The sequence below is a fragment of the Enoplosus armatus genome, chromosome 4 (genome assembly GCF_043641665.1).
Source record: "Enoplosus armatus isolate fEnoArm2 chromosome 4, fEnoArm2.hap1, whole genome shotgun sequence".
NCBI classification, from domain to species: Eukaryota; Metazoa; Chordata; class Actinopteri; order Centrarchiformes; family Enoplosidae; genus Enoplosus; species Enoplosus armatus.
In genome coordinates, this window is record NC_092183.1 from 13,906,674 (window position 1) to 13,927,293 (window position 20,620).

The 20,620-nt window shown below is 40.9% G+C and overlaps 4 protein-coding genes across 7 annotated transcripts in view; 2 read left to right on the forward strand and 2 right to left on the reverse strand.

Annotated features, from left to right (window-relative positions):
• ank1a (ankyrin 1, erythrocytic a) overlaps positions 1-4,407 on the forward strand; it is an 82,130-nt gene extending 77,723 nt beyond the window's left edge. For both annotated transcript variants that reach the window (XM_070904108.1, XM_070904109.1), the window contains 4 exons: positions 716-799; positions 1,144-1,296; positions 2,706-2,804; positions 4,157-4,407. In XM_070904108.1, coding sequence (XP_070760209.1) covers positions 716-799; positions 1,144-1,296; positions 2,706-2,777 — 309 coding nt within the window. In that variant the 3' untranslated portion in view covers positions 2,778-2,804; positions 4,157-4,407. The remainder of the gene's footprint in view (positions 1-715; positions 800-1,143; positions 1,297-2,705; positions 2,805-4,156) is intronic.
• A 4,159-nt stretch (positions 4,408-8,566) lies between these two features.
• Positions 8,567-12,128, forward strand: LOC139284017 (eukaryotic translation initiation factor 4E-binding protein 1-like). 2 transcript variants are annotated; one of them, XM_070904163.1, is made up of 4 exons: positions 8,567-8,697; positions 8,821-8,990; positions 10,233-10,427; positions 11,457-12,128. In XM_070904163.1, the coding sequence occupies exons 2-4, from the start codon at positions 8,855-8,857 to the stop codon at positions 11,486-11,488; spliced, it is 363 nt and encodes a 120-aa protein (XP_070760264.1). In that variant the 5' UTR covers positions 8,567-8,697; positions 8,821-8,854; the 3' UTR covers positions 11,489-12,128. The 2 variants fall into 2 exon arrangements, with proteins under 2 accessions (XP_070760264.1, XP_070760263.1); XM_070904162.1 differs by having other exon boundaries at positions 8,567-8,990.
• A 2,559-nt stretch (positions 12,129-14,687) lies between these two features.
• spaw (southpaw) lies at positions 14,688-16,448 on the reverse strand. The gene is made up of 3 exons (XM_070904935.1): positions 16,169-16,448; positions 14,949-15,763; positions 14,688-14,840 (listed from the first exon to the last, which is right to left on the reverse strand). Exons 1-3 carry the CDS (start codon positions 16,446-16,448, stop codon positions 14,688-14,690), a joined length of 1,248 nt encoding a protein of 415 aa, XP_070761036.1.
• Positions 16,449-16,900: 452 nt separating this feature from the next.
• dguok (deoxyguanosine kinase) lies at positions 16,901-19,612 on the reverse strand. Of its 2 annotated transcripts, none has more exons than XM_070903906.1 (7): positions 19,321-19,612; positions 19,125-19,234; positions 18,838-19,037; positions 18,485-18,632; positions 18,244-18,359; positions 17,637-17,736; positions 16,901-17,436 (listed from the first exon to the last, which is right to left on the reverse strand). In XM_070903906.1, the coding sequence occupies exons 1-7, from the start codon at positions 19,610-19,612 to the stop codon at positions 17,410-17,412; spliced, it is 993 nt and encodes a 330-aa protein (XP_070760007.1). In that variant the 3' UTR covers positions 16,901-17,409. The 2 variants fall into 2 exon arrangements, with proteins under 2 accessions (XP_070760007.1, XP_070760008.1); XM_070903907.1 differs by having other exon boundaries at positions 19,306-19,495.
• Positions 19,613-20,620: the final 1,008 nt, after the last annotated feature.

Sequence of the window (20,620 nt, forward strand, 5' to 3'; positions counted from 1 at the left end):
TACAATAATAATAATTCGTCCTCCAATGATTTGTTTTTGTTAAATTGCCATCAAATTACAGTGTGAATGTGGCTAAATTTATGTTAAAATTATGCTGTTACGGATTTAAATAGATTGCCCTGGGCTCAACAGTTTGGGCTTCAGTTCTATTAAAAAGCCTTATGGCATTTCCCTCCAACTGTATCTCCAACTGTGTCAACGGCAACACAAATGTTGACATGTTTTATTCAGGTCTGCACGGGCTCGACTGGACTCTCTCTTCTCTGGCTGTAGGAATTTCTTTGAGCTTATAAATAGCTGCGTAGATGCACCGCAAATTATTAGGGACTGTAACAGCCATTGTCATGAACCTCATGAACTGTAATTAGAAGTGTCGCTAAGAGACATTAGTGGACTCCACCTATCCCAACTGTTGGACTTACATGCTTCCACAAACATCCCTCTAACCCCTCACCCATCTGTCCTTCATCTGCCTCTCTGTATTTCCAATTAGTGGAGGGGTTTATGGAATGCAAATAATGACACTGCAGTGAGAGCTATTTTAACATGCTTTAAGTCCATTATTTACTGGGTGCTAATTTTACTTAACTTTTTAGAACTTTGGAAAGTCATATATTGCAGCAGTTACGCTTCATTGTCCAGCACTTTCAAGAAGAAGTAAGTGCAGTTTATGGTTTCTTATTATTTAAGGGTACAAATGCTTTTCTGCTCACAGGGCGACGAGGTTGAAGATCTTCCTGGGGAGCAAGTAAGCGAGGAACAGTTCACGGATGAACATGGAAACATTGTCACAAAAAAGGTCAGCCATTTCAACATGTTTTTATACTGTATTCTTAAACTGGAGTCCAGTAATTGTTTCCCTAATGTCACTGTCACAATACTCACTCAGCATCTCTCCATGGAATGATTATTAAACTAATAATCATGACAAAGCTCATCAGCATTCACCACATACAACATTACGCTATAGATACTCTAAACTGTATGTCCCCAAAAAAGAAATACAATTAATTTAGTTTTTAAAGATGATGACTTTTTTCTCCATAACCCTTTATATTTCACCAACTCTTTTTTACTGCCTTATTCCCACTCTCTGCTTCCATCCATCACTCTCTCCCACCCTCCTGTGTGCGTTTGTGATAGATTGTGCGTAAGGTTGTGCGCAGAGGGAAGGGTTCAGGTGAGGAGGGGGTTCAGGAGGTGAGCGTGGAGGGTTCTCTGCAGGACGCCAACGAGCTGGAGGTTGACGCTGAGCAGTTCATGAGCTACGCCATCCTGGGCCGGGACAGCAGCAAGGTGGGCTTCTGATCTGCAGACAGCTCTCTGTTGCAACACCTGAGGCTCCCGTTATTAGCTAGGATGCGCAGGGAGCACTTTGAGCCCAAATGGACTGAATCAGATCAGATGGTAACAGCTGGACACCATCTGATGAGGTCTTGTTTGATTTAAATCCATGTAGTAGCTAGTTTATAATGAACAGGGGACTCTGTGCTGCAGTGGGCTTGAAAGTTTCATCTCATCTGGGTTTCCCAGCCGTATCCCGGCAGTCCTTGAGTAGCTTAACCTGCATGAGCTTCAGTATTAAAGGCTGAGAACACGAGTTTGTGTGTGTGGTGTCATAATCTTAAAAGCAATAGCCCTGTTTTATTATGTGTTGGTCCTGAATCACTACTGAAGATTGAGTGCAAAGTTTGGTTGGTTAATTGTTTGATTGCTGACCTCCTGTTACATTAATCTCCCACCCAAATATTATTGCCACTTTTTCATCTTCTGCATGCAAGAGGACCTAATGAGTCCACTTTGCTCTGGTGCTGTTATAGCTCTGGGTGCTCACAGTTCATCATTTTATCATCACTAAGCCCCACCTACACTTCCTATGTTTGTTTCTTGCTCATTAATGACTGAATGAATTGATTGTGGCTCCTTGCAGTGGTTATTATTTTCTATCCTGTCCCCGTCAGTTATCTCAATGACTGACTCTTCTGTCTTTTTTGCCTTCATTAAAGTTTATAGTCCTTCAACTATGACTGTGTGCTGTATCACTCAAACCGTGAGGCTCTCTGCATCAGAGCTGGGTCAAATGTTATTTACAATTTTCATTTTTTCTACTTTACCTGCAGGAAGTAGCAGAGGACTGAGGTTTAACACATCGAGACAATTCACAATATTAGGGTGTCCATAAAAAGACAAGGCATTCCTTTGATTGTGTAAATTTTCTTGCACTTTGTGTATTGTCCTTTGTGGTCAAATCCCGTCCATCTGAATATCAAGAAATCAATTCAAAAACGTATTTGTAAATATTATTTGACGCAGGTCGACTCTGAATCCCAAAGACTGCAGATGTTTCTGATGCCTTTTATCAACTGTCTTTCCAACTGCCACCCATCACTTCTGTCCTTGCTTGACTGTTTATACATAATTTCTTTCTTTTTCCCCCCTCTTTCCTCTCCCTTTACTTATTTGTCTCTCACTTTTCTATTACATCTCGTCTTTTGTTTTTCTCTCATCTCTTTCCTTGTGGCAATATTTCCTTCCTGTGTTGTTCCATTTCTGTTTCCCTTCCTCATCTTTTTCTTCTTGTCACGTCACCTTTGTTTTCCTCTCCCTTACTAACGTTCCCTCAACCTCTTGTTCTGCTCCTGTCATCCCACCTCTTCTCAATCCTCGCACCTCGTCTGCCACCAACCCCCTCCCCCCCGATGTAGCCCGATACTGTGGATGTGAAGAAAGGTGCTCAGATAGTGAAATGTGCCAGTCTGCGGAGAGTTAAGCAGTGAGGCAGACTGAGTGCTGCGTCCCCGCAGGTACGGGACTGACCCACAGTGCCTCGTCTGACCTGTGGGCTAGACCATTTAATCCAGTCTCTCTGGATTAAATGCATCTGAATGTTCCTTTAATTCAATACTAATGATATGTAAAGTGATGCTGACACAGCAAAATGACACTTGAATCTTAAGTTTAACAAATGGTTAAAATGTAAATTACACACAAAGAAGATGCCTGTCATTCTTAATTATCTTTGCCCTCAAACTACAAAAATATAATAAAAGTATCATCAAGAAATGGAGACAAACATTTTTAAGTTTGTCTAAGATAGAATTGATTTTTATATATTGAGTTTCGGTCAGCATTAATGCCGGTGATATGGAGTATCAGTGGTAAGACACATCCATATAAACCTGAGGTGATACTTAATGCCCAAGTAATCTTTTTTAGTTTTACAGAGTACATACAAAGTTCTTCCAGTTTTTACAACCTGAACAATAGATATTCAGGCTGCTTGCCTTCTGGAAAATGCTTTGTAATGTTTACTTCAGATGTATGGACTTATATTTGTGAATAATAGCAAACACTAAATGTATTGTGCACAGAATATATTTTAGTTTGTTTAAATTAACTAACTCTTTGCGTGATAATTATTTCTCTACGTGCAAAAAATAAGTTTCTGTGTCCAAAGTGTCCCATTGTGCACTCAATGTAATGCCATACAGATGGCACAAGCACAAGTTTGATGCAAATAGATCATTATTGTTTTGCAATAAATGATGTCAGGCCGCTTTATTTCTTCATGCATGTTGTGACAAGCTGGAAAAGGGTTGGCACAATGTGCACTCAGTAAAACAACCGCCCAAAAAGGATCCTGTAAAGTGACAGCTCTCAGGGTCAAAGCTGCAAGGCCAGTTGTCCCATGAATTGGTATCTGGAGCCACTGTGGTGTGCGTGTGTGTGTGTGTGTGTGTGCGTGCGCGTGTGTGTGTGCGTGCGTGTGTGTGAGACTTGCCCTTGCTAACATAAAGGCCATGACATTCCTGGGATTACTGATATTTCAAGCAACTCACAACTGAATGTTAAACCACTTCTGCCAACCATTTTTGCTTGAATGCTTCTGCAGAACTAATGTGTTGTTATATAGAGTTACAGTGAATAAAGTGATTAAGATATATGAGCATCAATTGAAGGGAATTTCAAAGATGGACAGTTTAGCCAAGGCCATTTTTAAGACTGCATAGGGCAGTATACATATCTCACATTTGCATTGACTTAGTGCAGCTTGCATGTCACCTGCTCTGTAGATTCCTGTGTTGTTGCTCTAGTCAGATGTAACAAGACCAAAGTGTGGCTCGTCCTAAACCAACGTGTTTCCTTCTCTCCACAGAGTTCTCCGCAGGATTCAACCCCTTCACCAAAACCATCCTACATGGACACATGACCAGCAGCAGCTGACAGGAGGAAGAACATACATAAAAAGGCAGACAGACCGAAATGAAGGGCAACAGACACCAACGCCATGACAACCACAGCGGCTCTGCCGACTATCAGCACGCACCGGAAGAGAAGGATACGGATTTACTTGTAGTTTTTATTACCTTTTTTTTTTTAAAGAAACCGTGGAAAAAAAAACATCTACTACTAGGCTAGAAGCATGATTTCGTATAAAACAAAAACCAAAACACAAACAAAAAAAAAACTAGCAACCAAAACGTGCTTCCTGTTATCTGTATCAGCATGAGTGACTGCTGCCGCATGGCCTGTCTTTAACTACAAATACTGAGGGAATACAAGGGAGGGTAAAAGGGTGGGGAGGGATGGGGAGGAGACACTGCTGTGTGGGACAGGCATGCAATGTGGGGTATGGTCAATCACTGGCCCGTTTTCTAAACCAACAGGGGAAAGTTTATCAGTCAAAAAAGGGAGACTAAAATACTGAGAATTACATAATCTCTAGGCAACAGGTTACTCCCGCTCCTCCCTGTCACACTCTTCCAGCTAAGAGCATCACAAACTAGTTTGAAACCTGTCCCAGTGCTCTCAAAGTCCAGTAAAGCTACAATTATCACCCAAGGATATCGGTGTTGTACATAATATCGTATGCACTAAAATGCTCTACGTGACTGTGTGTTACGTGTGTTGTTTTATGTTCTAAGATCCCTATGCGATGCCACTGATGCTGCTGTTTCAGGTACATACGAATTTCCTCCCTGTTTTCCTCGTTTGGTTCGTTTGGTCTGAACCTATATATTATTCTATATATCTTGAGATCGTTGTGGGTACAAGAACATACAAATGTTGTGTCGCTCTGCCTGTTTTAAACGTCGGATTTTTGTGTGTTAGGTTGTTTGTTTCTTTGTGCTTTTCATGTGCTTTCGCCCTTTGCTTTTGACATGTCAAACTGTAGAGGGACTGTAAGTCATTTACTGTACTGTGGGGTTTTTGAGCTTTTGGGAGGCGGGTTTCTGCAGTGAACCTGCCTTCCTAACGTTCCCTCAGAGTGGTTTGCCTTGTGGAGAGGGTGACGATGAGATATATGGCGAGTGACAGATTGTCTTGAGGGATTAACCTACTCTACCACCCCACTCCTCTGCCTTTTCTTGTCCCCAGCGAGCTGTATCCTGAGGTTTGTGTTAATCAGATGTCTGTCTGAGCCAAAATCCAAATACCCGTCTTCTCCCTCAATCTTGCCCTTATCGCCCTACCTCCACCTCTGACCCACTCACCTCTTCCAGTCAGCCTCTCAGAGTAGATGTAGCAGTCCTGACCACCTCCAGCAGGAGGGCAGGATCCCGCCTTCAGCAGTGTCTGTTTGACCTCACCATGCAGTATATGATACCACCACACGAGGTGCACTTACAGACCATCTCACCACCACCAGAAGATGTCACTTGATGAGGGTAAAGTAGCTGAAATTCTGGTAATAATGTAGCACTGGTTTGACTGGGTAAAAGATGAAGAGTCAGCTGGAGAAAGGAAAAGTATCGAGCCGAGGGTCGAGGACGTGTTGAGCTTTGATGTTTGTCTCCTTGGTAATTCTTTGGAGTGTAGCAAAGACAGTCACCAATCACTGTGATGAGAAACTGTAATACTGACCCGCAACTGTGAGCCTGACCCTTCCTGAAGCATGTCACTCCTTTCTTTAGTGTTGCGTCTTCTTTTTTTTCATGATTTACTGTCTTAACTGTACTTCAGAAGAAGCAATAACTGCTTACAAAAGGAAAGGATTTTTTGCGTGAGTGTGTTTGAGTGTGAGAGAGAGAGAGAAAGAGAGAGAGAGAGAGAGAGGATTTTAGGATCATAGTTCATGTTCTTCCTAAGCTTTCAGTCTGTTAATCGCAGCTTTAGGCTAGTCACTCCACTCAGAAATGATGTCAGCACATTAGTATCCCACATTTTATCACTCTGCTTCTCTAGAAAAGAAACCTACTAAGTTTTACACTGAGAATGGGCGAATATTGGTATGACTCCATACCAGCCATCCGATCTGCAAAGTGCCCAGTGTCCGTTTTTGTTACTCATCAGGGAATGTAAGTGTGTTTAGTCATAGTTTTTAAACCTTAATGGCATTCATATGCACCTTGAAAGAAATCCTGTAGTATGTGTGTTTGTGTGTGTGATTTTAATATCACGTATTCAGTCCTGGATATTTGGACATTGTCATGCAAAGTTGTGATAATATCACAGGAAGTAATATTGCAAATGGACAAAGAGCAGAGGCTCTCAGATTCTATGTGTAATCCTAATTCACATATTTCTCAAAGTTGATTTACCTCAATAAGTGTGCCATCTCACATGATATAAATTACCTTACATGCATTTATTTCAAACATTACGTCAGACATTGAATGCTTTATTATGGAAAAATATGTAAGTCACAAAAACGTTGCAATAATCACCCATCAATAAGTGTTTGTTCAGTACGGCTTCACAGCCAGAGGTGATGAATGTAAGGTCCTGGTATACCGTCAGTCTTGTTATCTGTGTTGGCTCTGTACTTTAGTAGATGATAGGGTATTCACTCTGTTGTTTCAACTCAATATCTGCTGTTGATCATCAACATTCATTACAAACACACACAAATCATTTAGCAGGAGAGATTTAAAGAGAGAAGCTTCAAATGGGTTTTGGACACTTTAACAAATATCCCTTCATCAGATATTATTTCTATTTTATTATCTTTTTTAATAACCACAAAAAGTTAGATGTCAATGAATATTACACAGCAGTGTAATGGTGTATTACCCCTTATGTTATAGCGTACGGTTTGCTCTCTAAGGGCTCATAATTATGATATGCTTGGGTATGTTTCTGAAGCAGGGGCCATTTATAAGTCCACTGCTGATGTCAGGGTTAGAGCGAGTGGGGTGGCTCTGATGAGAAGACAACAAGACAATAATAATATGAGAAGTTAGATGGAGTTGTGGGGAGGCTTGGTGGCTCCGACGGCTAGTCTTTCAAGATGACAAGCATTTTTCCTCAACACAACCCACTCCTGATCTATTTCTGCCCCCTTACCAAATACAAGACTGAGCCGATTCTAAGGCTTCCACATGGTGGCGGTGTGAACGCGGTTTGAATGGACGTGTCCAACTAAGTGCGAGCAGAGGGAGGAGTGGTTACAAGAGAGAAATGAACAATGGAGAGCCCTGCACTGAGGGACCACTGAGATGATGCCATGCACCAAGTTCATGCAAAAATATTAACTGTTGCAAAAACTAGAGAACACATGTATATTCCTTTAGAATGGATTGAAGACATTATTAACGCAATAGCATATTACTCAATACTAAGGAATGCAACTGCGCACATGCACAGAAAATGTTTTTAACATAAAAGGCTATATATATATGAAATATATGAAAATATATATATATATATTTACTTAGAATGCTATGCACCCTTACTTGTCAAATGGGATTCTAGTTATGTTATGGATGTACTTTTAGCATCATACAGCTGTAGCTACCAAGAGACTGTTGAGTTCTGGGTAATGCCTGCAACCTGGGGATAAATAGGGGTCTTGTGGGTATTTTAACCTGTTTTGTTTGCTTTTTTTATTGTTATGGAGAGTCAAACATGAATTTAAAATATAAATGTAAAAGCCTTTTAATCCAATCAAATCCGAGGACATCTATTGACAATTTACTCTGTACACCAGCTCAACATTTACAAAATTAATAAAGAAATGAAATGTCTTTGTGTATAGCGTGTATACTTTTGTGTGAGACACTTAATCCACGTGCACCCAAATACTGATGCTCATATGGTAGTTTGGAACAAACCAAGTGTTATTACTTTCATCGTATTAGACTTTCACCACAGTACCAAATGTTTAACATAATGGTTTCAAGCACAGCTGCTCTTTGAAACTCTGCAAAAGCACATATATACAAATGAAGGGACTTAAAATGGTAAGATGACTAATCTGCTATCCATTTTCAGTATCCATTAAATGAATGTAGTTCTGCAAAAAACAGCAGCGATTGTGTTTGCCATAGGTTAAGGCTATAATTAAACTGGTGGTAGTTTCTGTTGCAAGGCCATAAGAAGTTGAATTGATCCTTAAGCTGAATTACCCTCCATCACAGTTCACATGATGACATGGATCTATTACATGTGCGTTTGCAAACAATCTTTAAAATATATGAAGTGTTGAACTCTGTAGAGCCATTGCAGAGGCATTATGTGCCAGCAGGAGGCGGAATAAGTCCATCTTGTCCTCCTCGGGAGTATTTTCCCCTGCAGCCTGTCTGCTGTCTGTCTGTGTTGTTTTGTGTGCATGTAGGGAGTGAGTGGAAGCGGAGGAACGTGTGCTCAGGTCCTTTAAACAAAGAACCTGGACACTTTGTGTGTGAGAGGCTGCGTGTTGTTATGTGTGTAATTGTTTAGATACTACATTTCATCCTTTGCACTTATGAAAAAGAGGTATTTATTTTTATTTATCCGAAAGTAGCCATTCTGTTGAGCCAAAGCCATATCTGAAACAGGCGCGGTGTGGCTTTGTTGTTTAGTCAAACCAAGACTTTCTTGTTTGTTTATGTTTCTTAGTTAGCTAGTTTTAGTTTATTATAGTTGAGAGAAGATGTCCACTGACTGCCAGAAGACCACTGCCAAGGCCATCCCGTCAACCAGAAGGGTGACCATCAACGATGCGGCGCACATGCCCCACGACTACTCCACTACTCCCGGAGGGACCCTGTTCAGCACGACCCCGGGCGGTACGAACTGCTGTTATCCATTGTTTTTACTTGTTTGTGCCTAATATATGTGCCATTACCCAAGGTCATGCATGATTTATAGTCTTATCCTCTCAACAACTGTATTGTCAGTGAGTGCAGGGAATGCTCAGGCTAACTCCATGAGGTCGGCTGCTGTCAAATGCCACTGTACACGACCAGCTGCTAGCTCTGCTTTAGCTAACTGCTAACGCTAGCTAGCAAGTGTTTGGCTGAAAAGAGGAGAATAACTGCCTCTGAAGCAGTAAAGTAATTGTGATTCTAGGCATGTGGGTGACATATACTCATACCTGTGCTTTCTCGGTAAATGAAATGTGTTTTCGGTTCTTATTGTGGTTTTTAACAGCTGATCTTGAAATGTTAGCGACACCTGCTGTCCTCTGCTGCTAATGAAGCTCGTCCTGGCCCTACGTCACCAACCACTAAAGCTGTGATTGGTTGATTACAGTGTGGGCTAACTGAACTTGTGGTTAACTTTTGTTGAATGTTTTGTCCTAATTGTTGAAGACATTTTAAGTTGACGTTTTATGTGCAGCACATCAAATCGTAATAAAGTTAATAAACATAAGGTCTAAACAGTAATACCATGTTGTCTTTGGATTGGTTCTCATCGGTCATGTGATGTTATAGCATCAACACCTCCCTCGTGGATTGTGTGTGTTTATGTATGTATGCAGGGTGGATGTTAAATAATACAATGTGTCCCTTTTGTGCAAACACTTCTTATATCTATTCAGCGTTTGGTAGCCAATTTCTATTATTTGATCGGTCAGATTTTAATGATTAATATAAACTGGCAGTACCCAAACCCCAGGTCAGTCAAGTGACACTAATAACAAGGAATTGACCATTTTAGGTGGTGACGCGGTTAGATTTGACAGAAAAGTCTCTGCTCATTGAGAGAGCTTAAATAAGTACAAGTGACAACGAGGATTCTGCGAAGACAACTAACCTCCCGTAATAAACACATACATGGCCATTACATTTTAGTTACATCAACAATACCAACATGTTATCACATAAGGAGGAGGTTTGGGTGGTGGAGGAAGCAAACAGCATCGGCACGAGCGTATCAGCAGAGTAATGGTGAGAAGTGTCAAGTTAAAGTGGACGCGCTGCACACCTGCGTGAATATAATGAATGATGGCTGAGCCACTGGTGGTTGAGCATGACTGACGCAGCCGATGGTCATCCTTCTCTTTTCCTGCCTCTTCATACAAAAAGGTACAAGGATCATCTACGACCGAAAGTTCCTGCTGGGGTGTCGCAGCTCTCCGGTGGCCAAGACTCCTCCGAGAGGTCTGCCCAACATTCCAGGAGTGACCAGTCCTCCCTCCAAAGACACTGATGAGAAGGCCCACAATGGAGAACTACTCAACAACAACAACAACATAACTGCACCTGATAGCAGCAACACTGGTATGTTCACACTTCAGACAAACATCACAGGAGGGCGTGTCACGTGTATCACTGTCAGCCATCCGATAATATAACTGTTTTCACATAGCTGCCGTTCTCTGTCTTTCATGGATGATAGAAGCCAGTTTGAGGTTTGAACACAAGGGGAAAGGAGGTCATTCGTGCCGTTTCACTTTATTGTTCAGCCTGAGATTGTGCCTGTGTTAGCTGAAACCTGTTTAGGAGGGCTTTGTAATTTTGCATGTATCCCTCCTGACAACATCATTTTTAGTTGACACAGAAGCTGTGTTAGTTGTTGCATGGAGCAGTTAACGCTTTTCATGCCTGATTGCAGAAATGAGTCGATTTTGGAGTTGTTATTTCTGCAGCAACCTGAACAGTTCAATCTCGTCTACATATATTCTACGTATATACATATTCTTGGCATTTTTTTCTGTCGCCATTTTTCATGCTGTGGTACAAGAAGATGACTTATCCATTCTTAACGCTGCCTACAAAGATGTGATTGATTTTCTGGGTTGGGTCACAGCCATCAACGAGCACAACACTATACTTTTATATTTACTATTTTATTGGCTGAATAACATCGACAATATGAGCAGCAAAGACCTATTACGTTTTCTTATTAATTTGTGGCTTTTTTTTTCTTGAATGAATTGACTGAGAACTTACACAGGAAGTTGCAGTCCAATTAATTTTAGATGTATTCATATGTATTTGAGTTTTTTGTAATCAAAAGACAGAATTTTAAAGGCATTGAAGCTAGAAAACTGTATTAGAAAACATGTTAGTCGTTGATTCTTTAATGAACTTTCTTTATAATTTCTTTTTCACCCTGTGTTGAGCTCTTGCTATGGTCACTGCCAGATGTTATTTATTTATTTATTTTACCGGTTAATTATATAATATCCTCCTGTCTTCTTGAAATATTACTGTGAGTTAAATATAGTATGAGGCTGTTAAAGATTAATCCTAATGGAGCAAAACATTTGGATTGTGAAATATTTATGTGTTGTTTTTTTTTTTAAGGTGATGACTCTCAGTTTGAAATGGACATCTAGGTGGTCCTCAGGCGAGTATAAAGATGTCAGACTTACCAACAAGATGCTGTGAAGAGAGGCTCAGGAGCACCTTCAATTTTCCCATCATCCATTCCATGAGGACGGAAGTTTGCCTTCAGTGTCTCCAGTGTCTTAGTGTTTTAAAGTCTGTCTTTATCAATCTCTTATCAATCTTTGCTTGTTTTGCCCAGAACAAATCTGTAATGAATTTTTTTTTCTGTCTGCCTCAAGGCTTAAACCTGATTTATGTGTGACAAAGTGTGCCTTCCTGTAGTGGCTACAAGTATAAAATCAACACTGAGAAGTACTTAACACCAACAAGGCCTCATCCCCAAGAACTGAGATAGATTAATGAAATGAAGATCAATTGGGGAAAAGAACAATAGAAAGTAGCTGAATTTATAACCATTCCAGAAAGGTTTGTCACTTGGTGTACTTTTATTTCCACACATTTCCTGACACCTCTCTTCAGATATTGCCTTGAACTGTTCAAGATACTGTATAATTTGTTGACCATGCTCTTAAAAAAAAGTTCTTCACCTGAAGTGTCATACAGAGAATGTAAAACATAATTTTGTTGATGAAATTTTGAAACAGATTTTCACACAGTTTGTAGGGTGACAAACATTAAAGAAAACATTAAAGCAAACTCTTGTATTAACAGTGTGCATTAATTGTGTGCTCCAAGTGAGTCTTGTTCTGTCATGTCAGTGGACTTTTACAACAATCGGGATAATGTCTTCATGTTCATCGGTTCATTAGTCTGAATACACATTTCTCGTGGACAGTGCCATCTGAAAGAGCAAAAACTTATGAAAGTCATTGTTTTTTTCTTCGATAGAGGTAAGTAATGATCTTATGACCACAACAAAGTTATTTGCAGTTCAAATGTTCCCTGATTTTAAGTAAGTGAAAAGCCAATACACATTTTGAAATGATAATTCTTGACTTTGACATGTTGCTTAACAACCTTTAGCACTTCCTGTGCTCCCCTGATTAAGCACAAGTCATATCAGAGGAATTCCTCAAGACTCACTGGCAACTGATAACCTCAGTCAGTGGACTGAATAAAGAGAGGTCAATATACAACTGTACATAGCTGGGAGAAACTCCCTGCTTCCAAAGAGCTTCATGCAACGTTTCCATTTCACTTCTGTTGCTTCACTGAGGCCACGTTCTACTGGGTTCACTCTGAAGTGGCTTACCAGGCTTTCCCTTTGATGAGTGTCTTATAGAAATGCTTCCAAATAATGGATGTCCGGATGCACTACTGCCCTAAACTATTCAGTGTTGCTGGGATGTTGTGTTGCTGTGTTTTCCAAGTTCCTCTGTTTGTTCTACAAGTTTCCAAAGATGAGTGAAGTCAGGTGGAATTGGACAATTAACTATCCACAGATATGAATATGAACATTTTACAAATGCATGCTGAGACATGCTTCAGTGCACCTAAATGCTGAAGAAAATGAGCACAAAATATTTGAATTATGATGATTAGCGATTATCACTGAGTTCTATAAACCATGATGATGTCACGTAGGTGGATGGTGTCAAAAGTACCTGTTCATTAGTCTACTGAATAAATTAACACAGGACCATATGGAGCAGAACGGAGGACATACTGTAGGTATGTCTACTGACAAAGATTTTGAGGAATATAAAATCATTTTTTTCTATTATCTATTACTATTGTCTATTACATCAGCATACATTTATAATTATTCCTGCTAAAGTAAGAGTGGGACTGTCTGACCACCAAACAGAAAGGTTCAGGATGGAGTAGATGTGAGAGAACTGACACATGATTTGGAGGTGATGACATTAAGCTCCTGCTGCTGTGTGTTGTGTTTTCTGGACAAACAGTGTCAAAGTTCCACATGAGCTTCACTATTGCAAATGCACTGAATATGGTCATTGTATAACTCATAGAGGTGTAAACAATACATTGGATACTTTACTGTTGTTTAATTGAGCATAAAAATAACAATACCAACCATTTTACGAAAGAAACCATGAGGTGAATAAAACTGAAAGTTACCAAATAACCCAGTCTGGTCTTGTCCTGTGGAGGTGTGGATTGAACAGTTTCAGCTGATCAGTTCCAGTCTGCCCTGTCCTCCCTCCACAGTAGCTTCAGCATCCAGACGTTGACTCTCTCCATCCCCTCACATTGCTCTCTGTTTGTTTGGGGTCTAAATCTCCCCTTGCCACCTCTGCTTCCTGACACCCCTCACCCCCTCCCAAAAGTAAACAAATGCTACTGCTTTTCTCTCCCCCATTGCTCCATCCTTCAGTATACTTAATGTGTTGTTCCACTCCGCCTGCCTGTTTGATCACAATCAACAAAAGAGGCCTGGCCAGAAAGGACACTAATGACCTCTGATGATGTGTGCACTGTGATGTGGATTGGAGGTGAGGAAGGCAAATACACTAAGATGTAAACTGGTCACAAGTCACAGAAGACAAGTGGGATTAAGATATAGATGAGTATCTACCAGCAGGTTGAGCCAGAGAAGTGCTTTTTGTTAAGGTCACAGAGAGACTGTGTGTAACAAGTTTATGTGTATTTCATTCTGTATAATAGCTTCTGCTGAGTGAGTCAATGGAAATGACAACAAATGAAATACAGATAAAAACTGGCGTAAATAAACTCTCAAGTATATATCATTATATATTAAAATATATAAACACTGAAAATCATAGTAAGCCGCTCAACACCTTATTGTGAAACTTAAGTAAGTACCATTGAAATATTTTACTTTGAAGACCTTTCTGAATGTACAGTATGTGGGCTGTGTTCCAATGTATATATATATATATACAATCAAACACTATATTGAAATTTATCAAATTCCAAAAATACACAAAATATCACAATCATGTCAAAATAAAATGTTTTAATATATTTCTTCATATTTTATATACAAAATATACATTACAATGTATAAATAGATAATACATACAACATTTGCATAATGGAGCCTTCACCTCACTAAACATATATACTATTGTGTACCACCCAGTATGGATGAAATATATTCATTCAAACTCAACAGTCATATCCTGTCATTTGTTGTAAAAAGCCATGCCTTGGAACCCTCCATTTAATATTTTAACATTAATGTTTACATGAAGACAGTAAAGAAACAGTTTAATTAAAGTTCAAGTTTATGCTTTAGTGAAAGCAGTGATGGGCTGGCCATCAGTGACAGCCACACTCTTCAACGATCATGTCCTCGTGATGCCGCAGGGCCAAATCGTCGTTCTCGTAGTACAGCATGGAGAGCGGGCTGAGGCGAGTTGGCACGCAGGACGGGCAAGACCCTCTCTCTGGATGGTGATGTCTCAAGAGGCTCTGAAAAATATATGAATAATTCACATGAATAAACCAGCAACTATACAACAAACAACAACGTGATTGTTGAAGAGTTGAATGGGATTAGAAATCAAGTTGTCATTTTACCTGCATGTACGCATGGTTGGTGGGACGGAAGGACTCGTCCAGAGGTGTAGGACACTCTCCCTCACAGCGATATGCATTGTAGCGCTTAGGGTGCACAATCCACTCGTCCCAGCCGATGTGGTCAAAGTCCACCCACATGTCCACCTTCCGACACAGCGGCCCCTGAGCCGGCTCTGCTGCTGGTGCAGCAGTAGGTGAAGCTCCATCAGCCACCCTCATCCTCTCCATTTTGTTCCTTTTGTGGCGTCGACTTTGACTGTCACCGCTCACTCTGTCCATGGTCACGTACTTGGAGTTCTCCACAGTGTGAATGAGACTGTATGCTGTGTGGCCTTCCTGGGGCAGGTTATGTTTGGAGAAGATGACCATCATGACCCGATTTGTGGTTGGATGGTGTATTTTTCTTTGCTTCAATCCCAAATTCTTGGAGAGGGACCTTCCAGTTATTTCCCCTTCATCCCCAGCACCGCTCCCATGGTCCATCTCAGGTTCTCCTGAGGCCTCTTGGCTTGACACGCCGTCTCCCTGGTACAGCCAGTATTTTAACAGAGCTGTCACATTAAAAACCTTCCAGGAAGACTTTGTGCTGCTGGGTGATGTGCTGAAGCTCCCCAGGAAAAGGCGCTCATCCTGGCATGATATGCTGTCCGGGTCACAGCTCTGCTTTCTGGAGTGGTATAGATCGACAGTGGCACGCTTGGATCCAGAGAAAGCTGGTAGTCTGATCCGAAGTTCTGCCAGCTGGACAAGCTCACTAGTAGAGACGGACGACATGTCAAACGTGACCGTCCATCGTTCGCCCCCTTGATGGCAACCTAAAAATGAGACAAAACATGTAGATGAGAACTCAAACTCACACATGGCAGTCAGCAGTCTGGATGATTCTGGGCAAACCAGATCCCTGGACAAATGTCAAAACACTGGAGTGGGAGGGTGAACAGGACAGGATGTGTATTGACCCCCCTGTGCAAGGACGTCTGAGAGCTAATATACACACCCTGTCACATAAAACAGAGAAAGCCTTTAAAGTCGAATAAGCATTTTGACACTTGCTGGGTTGTAAAAAGGGAGGGTCTGATAACAGAGATAATGCACCAACCAACGAGCTGCTGGAGGAGTACTGAGGAGAAACTAACATATTCAGTATGTAACATGCTTTATATCCAGTGATGCCTATAAGCAACATAAAAAAAAACACACTAATTGAACTGTGTACTCACCTCTGGCCATCAGACTCAGAACAGAGTCAGAACTGTGCGCTGATGTGTTGTCACCTTGTGTCCGAATGGTGTTGACAGCCACTAAGGACTCAGCAGTCCTGAAGGAGCGATACAGCTGCATCATGTACAGAGGATATCTGCTGCGATGATTGACAGAGAGATTTCTGAATGCTAAACTGGCCTCGAGGCCTGTGTGATATCTGTGCCCCTGAGTGGAGAAAACAACTCCAAAAGAGCAGAGGAGGAATGAGCAGAAAACTGTCAGGACGCTAACTTCCATTTCAACTGAAACTAATAATGAGAGAGAGAAGCAAAGATCTACTTCCTTCCTCCAGCTGGTCTCAGGCTGAAATGATGCTATGTGCAGACGGAGCTCCAGACAGGCCCCTTTATAGTGGACAGCTGCCCTTTGATGACCCCTGACCACTCCAGGCATCTGAACAGCCCCTCTGATCATCAGAGCACATCAGAGGGGCAGAAAAAAAGACAACATTTAGCCAAGGTCATTGCCCTGTCACACTGCCTGGCCTTTTATATTCATTCAGGAGCCCAATCCTTTAGACATGTAAAAATACATTAACAAACAACACTTTAAATGCTGTACAGCCATTAGCACCTTTCTGTTCAGTAATTGTGGCAAGAATAATGTAAAATCACTAATTCACAAATACAGGCACTAAGACTGAAAGACAAAGTAAGAAAATCTTTGATAATTAAATGGACAAAAAAATGTAAGTTGGTATGTTTTTATTTATTAGCAAACAACAAATACAACTTTTCTCCTACTCGCTCGTTTCAATCAGACAGGAATGTGTAAAACAGTAACATACACAAAAACTGTATGATGAGGTTTTGTCATGGTATGTTGATATATGATAGCACATATTTAGTTGAGTTCACACAAGCTATAAAATCACTTAAACTGATCTGTGCTTCAATCACTCAAATATGTGAGTTATTGTGTTAGAGAGAGAACTAGTTCTTAAGATTTCAAGTGGAATAAACAGTACAGTACAAGAAGTAACTTTATCAAACCAGTGAATCTAAAAAACACACAAATAAACAAGAAAAAATAAATGTAAATGTAATGTAAATGTTAAGTAAAACTCTCTTTGGAAGCAACACATTCATACACAGACAAAACAGTCTGTTTCATGGGACACTTGACTGACTGAGGACTGACTGAGGTCTGACTGGTCTCATGTGTTTCCTGCTGCTGATGGTAGCTGACGACTGTCTTCTCATAAAGCGTTGAAGAAGTTCTTCACCTGTGTAAGAAAAGGTAGTTAAGGATTACAATGAAACATGAAACACATCAAACATCAGATCAGAAAACAGAAATGTATCAGTGCAACGGTTCTCCAGACTGTGGGGAGGAGAAATGAGGTCTCACACATTAGGACGGGGCCCTCATGTGGTCATCCCTGGCATAGCAGCTATTGTGTCAAAGTGCAATAAATAAACATACCTTTGCTATAAATTGCTCCCGCACCTCTGGGTCACTCAGAAACTCCACGCTGGCATCGAGTTGTAACACAGGTATCTGCTTCAACTTCTCAAAATGTATTCTGAAAAAGACAGAGCCAAGCTGTATTACACTCTGCATTACATTAACAGCCTCAAGTCCCCAGACCACACACTGATGACTGTCATCTGTTCACAGCCAAGCAGCAAACAGCTGCGAGGAAAGGCATTCAAAATGGTGACTGTCAGACAGGAATCCTGCAATACAATGGCTGTACAGACAGTTTCACTTTTTATTTCATTTTAACATTTCATACCAGGCTCTGGTCAGACAATTTACAGGCCATAACAACTGAAGGCCCAATTTTAAATGTAATTTCCTTACATTGTTTTACACTGTGTGCACATCAGGCCTGCATTCACAGCAGCCACTTGATTATAAAAGTGCCTTAAAAATTTTCTATCAGCTAAGTGTAGGTGCCTTCAGGAGGAGTATGACTTGATACTTCAAAGGTCATGTCGTTTTCTTTTTTACACGTCAGCGGTTGCTGGTATTCAAAACATAAAAGTCTGAAGAGGACAAACACAAACGTGATCTCATTAGCACTCACTCAGTGCTCTTCTCAACAAGCCACTTCTCATGTTGAACATGCAGCTTATCCAAATAGTCCAGTTTCACCCCTTTCTCTTCTGGCCTTCCCCGACGCTCCAGACGCTGCATACATATCTGAGAAATAACAAAAGTGACAATGACAATAATACAAATACCACAAGATAAAATTGTATGCTGCAAACATTGTCAGATTAATTTCACCTCTTGAATGTATAACATGAAATATCTGATGTTCATACCTCTGGTGGGGCTCTGAGGTAGATGATGCCCTCCAGCTCCACCTGGTGTCCAAACTGCTCCACCAGGAGGGAGTGCCAGTCCTGGTAGACTGTCCACTCTGTAGAGTTAATGCAACCCAGCTCAAACATGTTCAGGGCAAAGATGTATCTGACAGGACGGAGAGTCAAGTTTAATTTTACACAATATTAAATAAAGGAAAATGCATTTGCACAAGTACATATATCCATTTCATACTAATTCTATCCTTCTATCCTCTTTCTGGATAGTGGAGTAAGTCTGTAGCTCCCTACCTCATTCTGGTTGAAATAATTTTGATTAAGAAGACATCGCTGTCCTGTCCTGGCTCACTCACCTGTCGCTGTAGACTGAGCGCTCATACACCTGGACAGGCGTTCCCTCTGAGCTGAGCAGGCGAGCTGGAGGAGGCTGCAGCTGCGTTCTCAGCCGGCTCATACAGGAATATGTCTGAAATGTGTACGACCAACGCTGAGGGTCCTGGTACATCATTTGCAGCAGGTTGCTGACTGTCGTCTGAGGGGACGCGTCTGTCCCCTGTCAAAAGACACAAGCAGAGATGGTAAGCTTGGCTTCCTTTGATTTATGTTGGGAAAAGATATAGAGGTCAGGAAATGTGCACACCTCCGGGGTCCCACTCTCAATGTTCTGCCACTTGCTGACTGGTTCTGTCACCACCTCCCAGTCTGGACAAGCTGACTGCATAAGTCTTGCAAAGGTCGACTTTCCAACAGCTGATATTTGAGAGGACAGAATACAGGAGATCACATATTACCAACACAAAAAATGTTTTATTTTGAAATACTGTCAATATACTTACCAATGTTGCCCTCGATAGAAACTCTCTTCACTCGAGCTGTTTCATCCCCAGTTGAGATTGAAGTTGAAAGGCACCTTGAACAACTACTGAGCTTCCCCGACTTATTAGCCATAGTGCTGAGGTTAGTGGTTGTCAGTGTTATAGCTGTGTTTCCATCTCGCAGGACGCTGCCTGCTGTCTTCCACTGTGAAGAAGGCGCATTATACCCAAATCTCATGACCTGCATCAAACGTGTTTGTTTCTTTAACTGAGAGACACGGTTGAACAGAGCGCATCGACACAGGGCTGACATTGTGACCGGCAGAAGTATAACTACATAGAGATTATCACATTTATCTGCGTGTCACTTGGAGCTCGCTAATGTTATTCCGCTGAGTTAACCTCATGGTAGCTAGCTCATCCTCTCCACGGTGTCACAACTTTCGTTATGAATAATCGGTTTATAGCTAAATGTGCAATTATTACGACATTTATAAACACCGATATGTCGGTCGACTTGTTCCTAAAGCACTCACGCTTTGGTCTTTCGCATACTTGCTTCCGGTAAGTAAAATTACTAAAGTAAAGTCAAAAGAAATGTTTGCCCAAATGCTACAAACAGTAGCAACAACAACAACAACAAGCACTTCCGGTGCACACGTTCTGCACATTCGCAATAAAAGCTTTTGGCAAACCACATCCCTCCCGTTTGAACAGAAAAATTCATACTTACTGGACTGACTACAGGTATAATGACTACGTAATGACTGTGTGTAAATACCGCACAGTTTGAGGCGGTGACTGTGCTCGAAAGTTTGGTCATAAACCCGGAAGTACTTGTGATTTGCCCATGGATGTATTTTCTCCAGGATACGCCCCTAAAACTGAACTAAAACTAAAACACCTTACGATGTTAGCATAGAAATTTGTCCAAATAAGACACATTTTGGGGGGGGGGGTTATTATTTATATTATTATCATCATTATAAACGTAACAACCTACTATTTCCTAACTTACAGTACGCTCTGTACATTTTAAGGGAAGCACAATGTGATTTCACTGAGGTATGTACACATTATGAAATTATATTATCACAAGTGGATATAATTTTTTTTGGGATACATATAGACCCATCCAATTTTCTTTTTCAATAATAAATGTTCATTTTCAGACATTCAGACACAAGGCATTTACTTTGATGTGGCATTGGAGTGACATTTTAGGATGTTTGTCTGTGAATAATAAGCATTTTTGTTGGCACTATTGTCAACCATATGCAGCATCAGACATTTACTCAAATGTGAGATAGGTCCTGTGTCA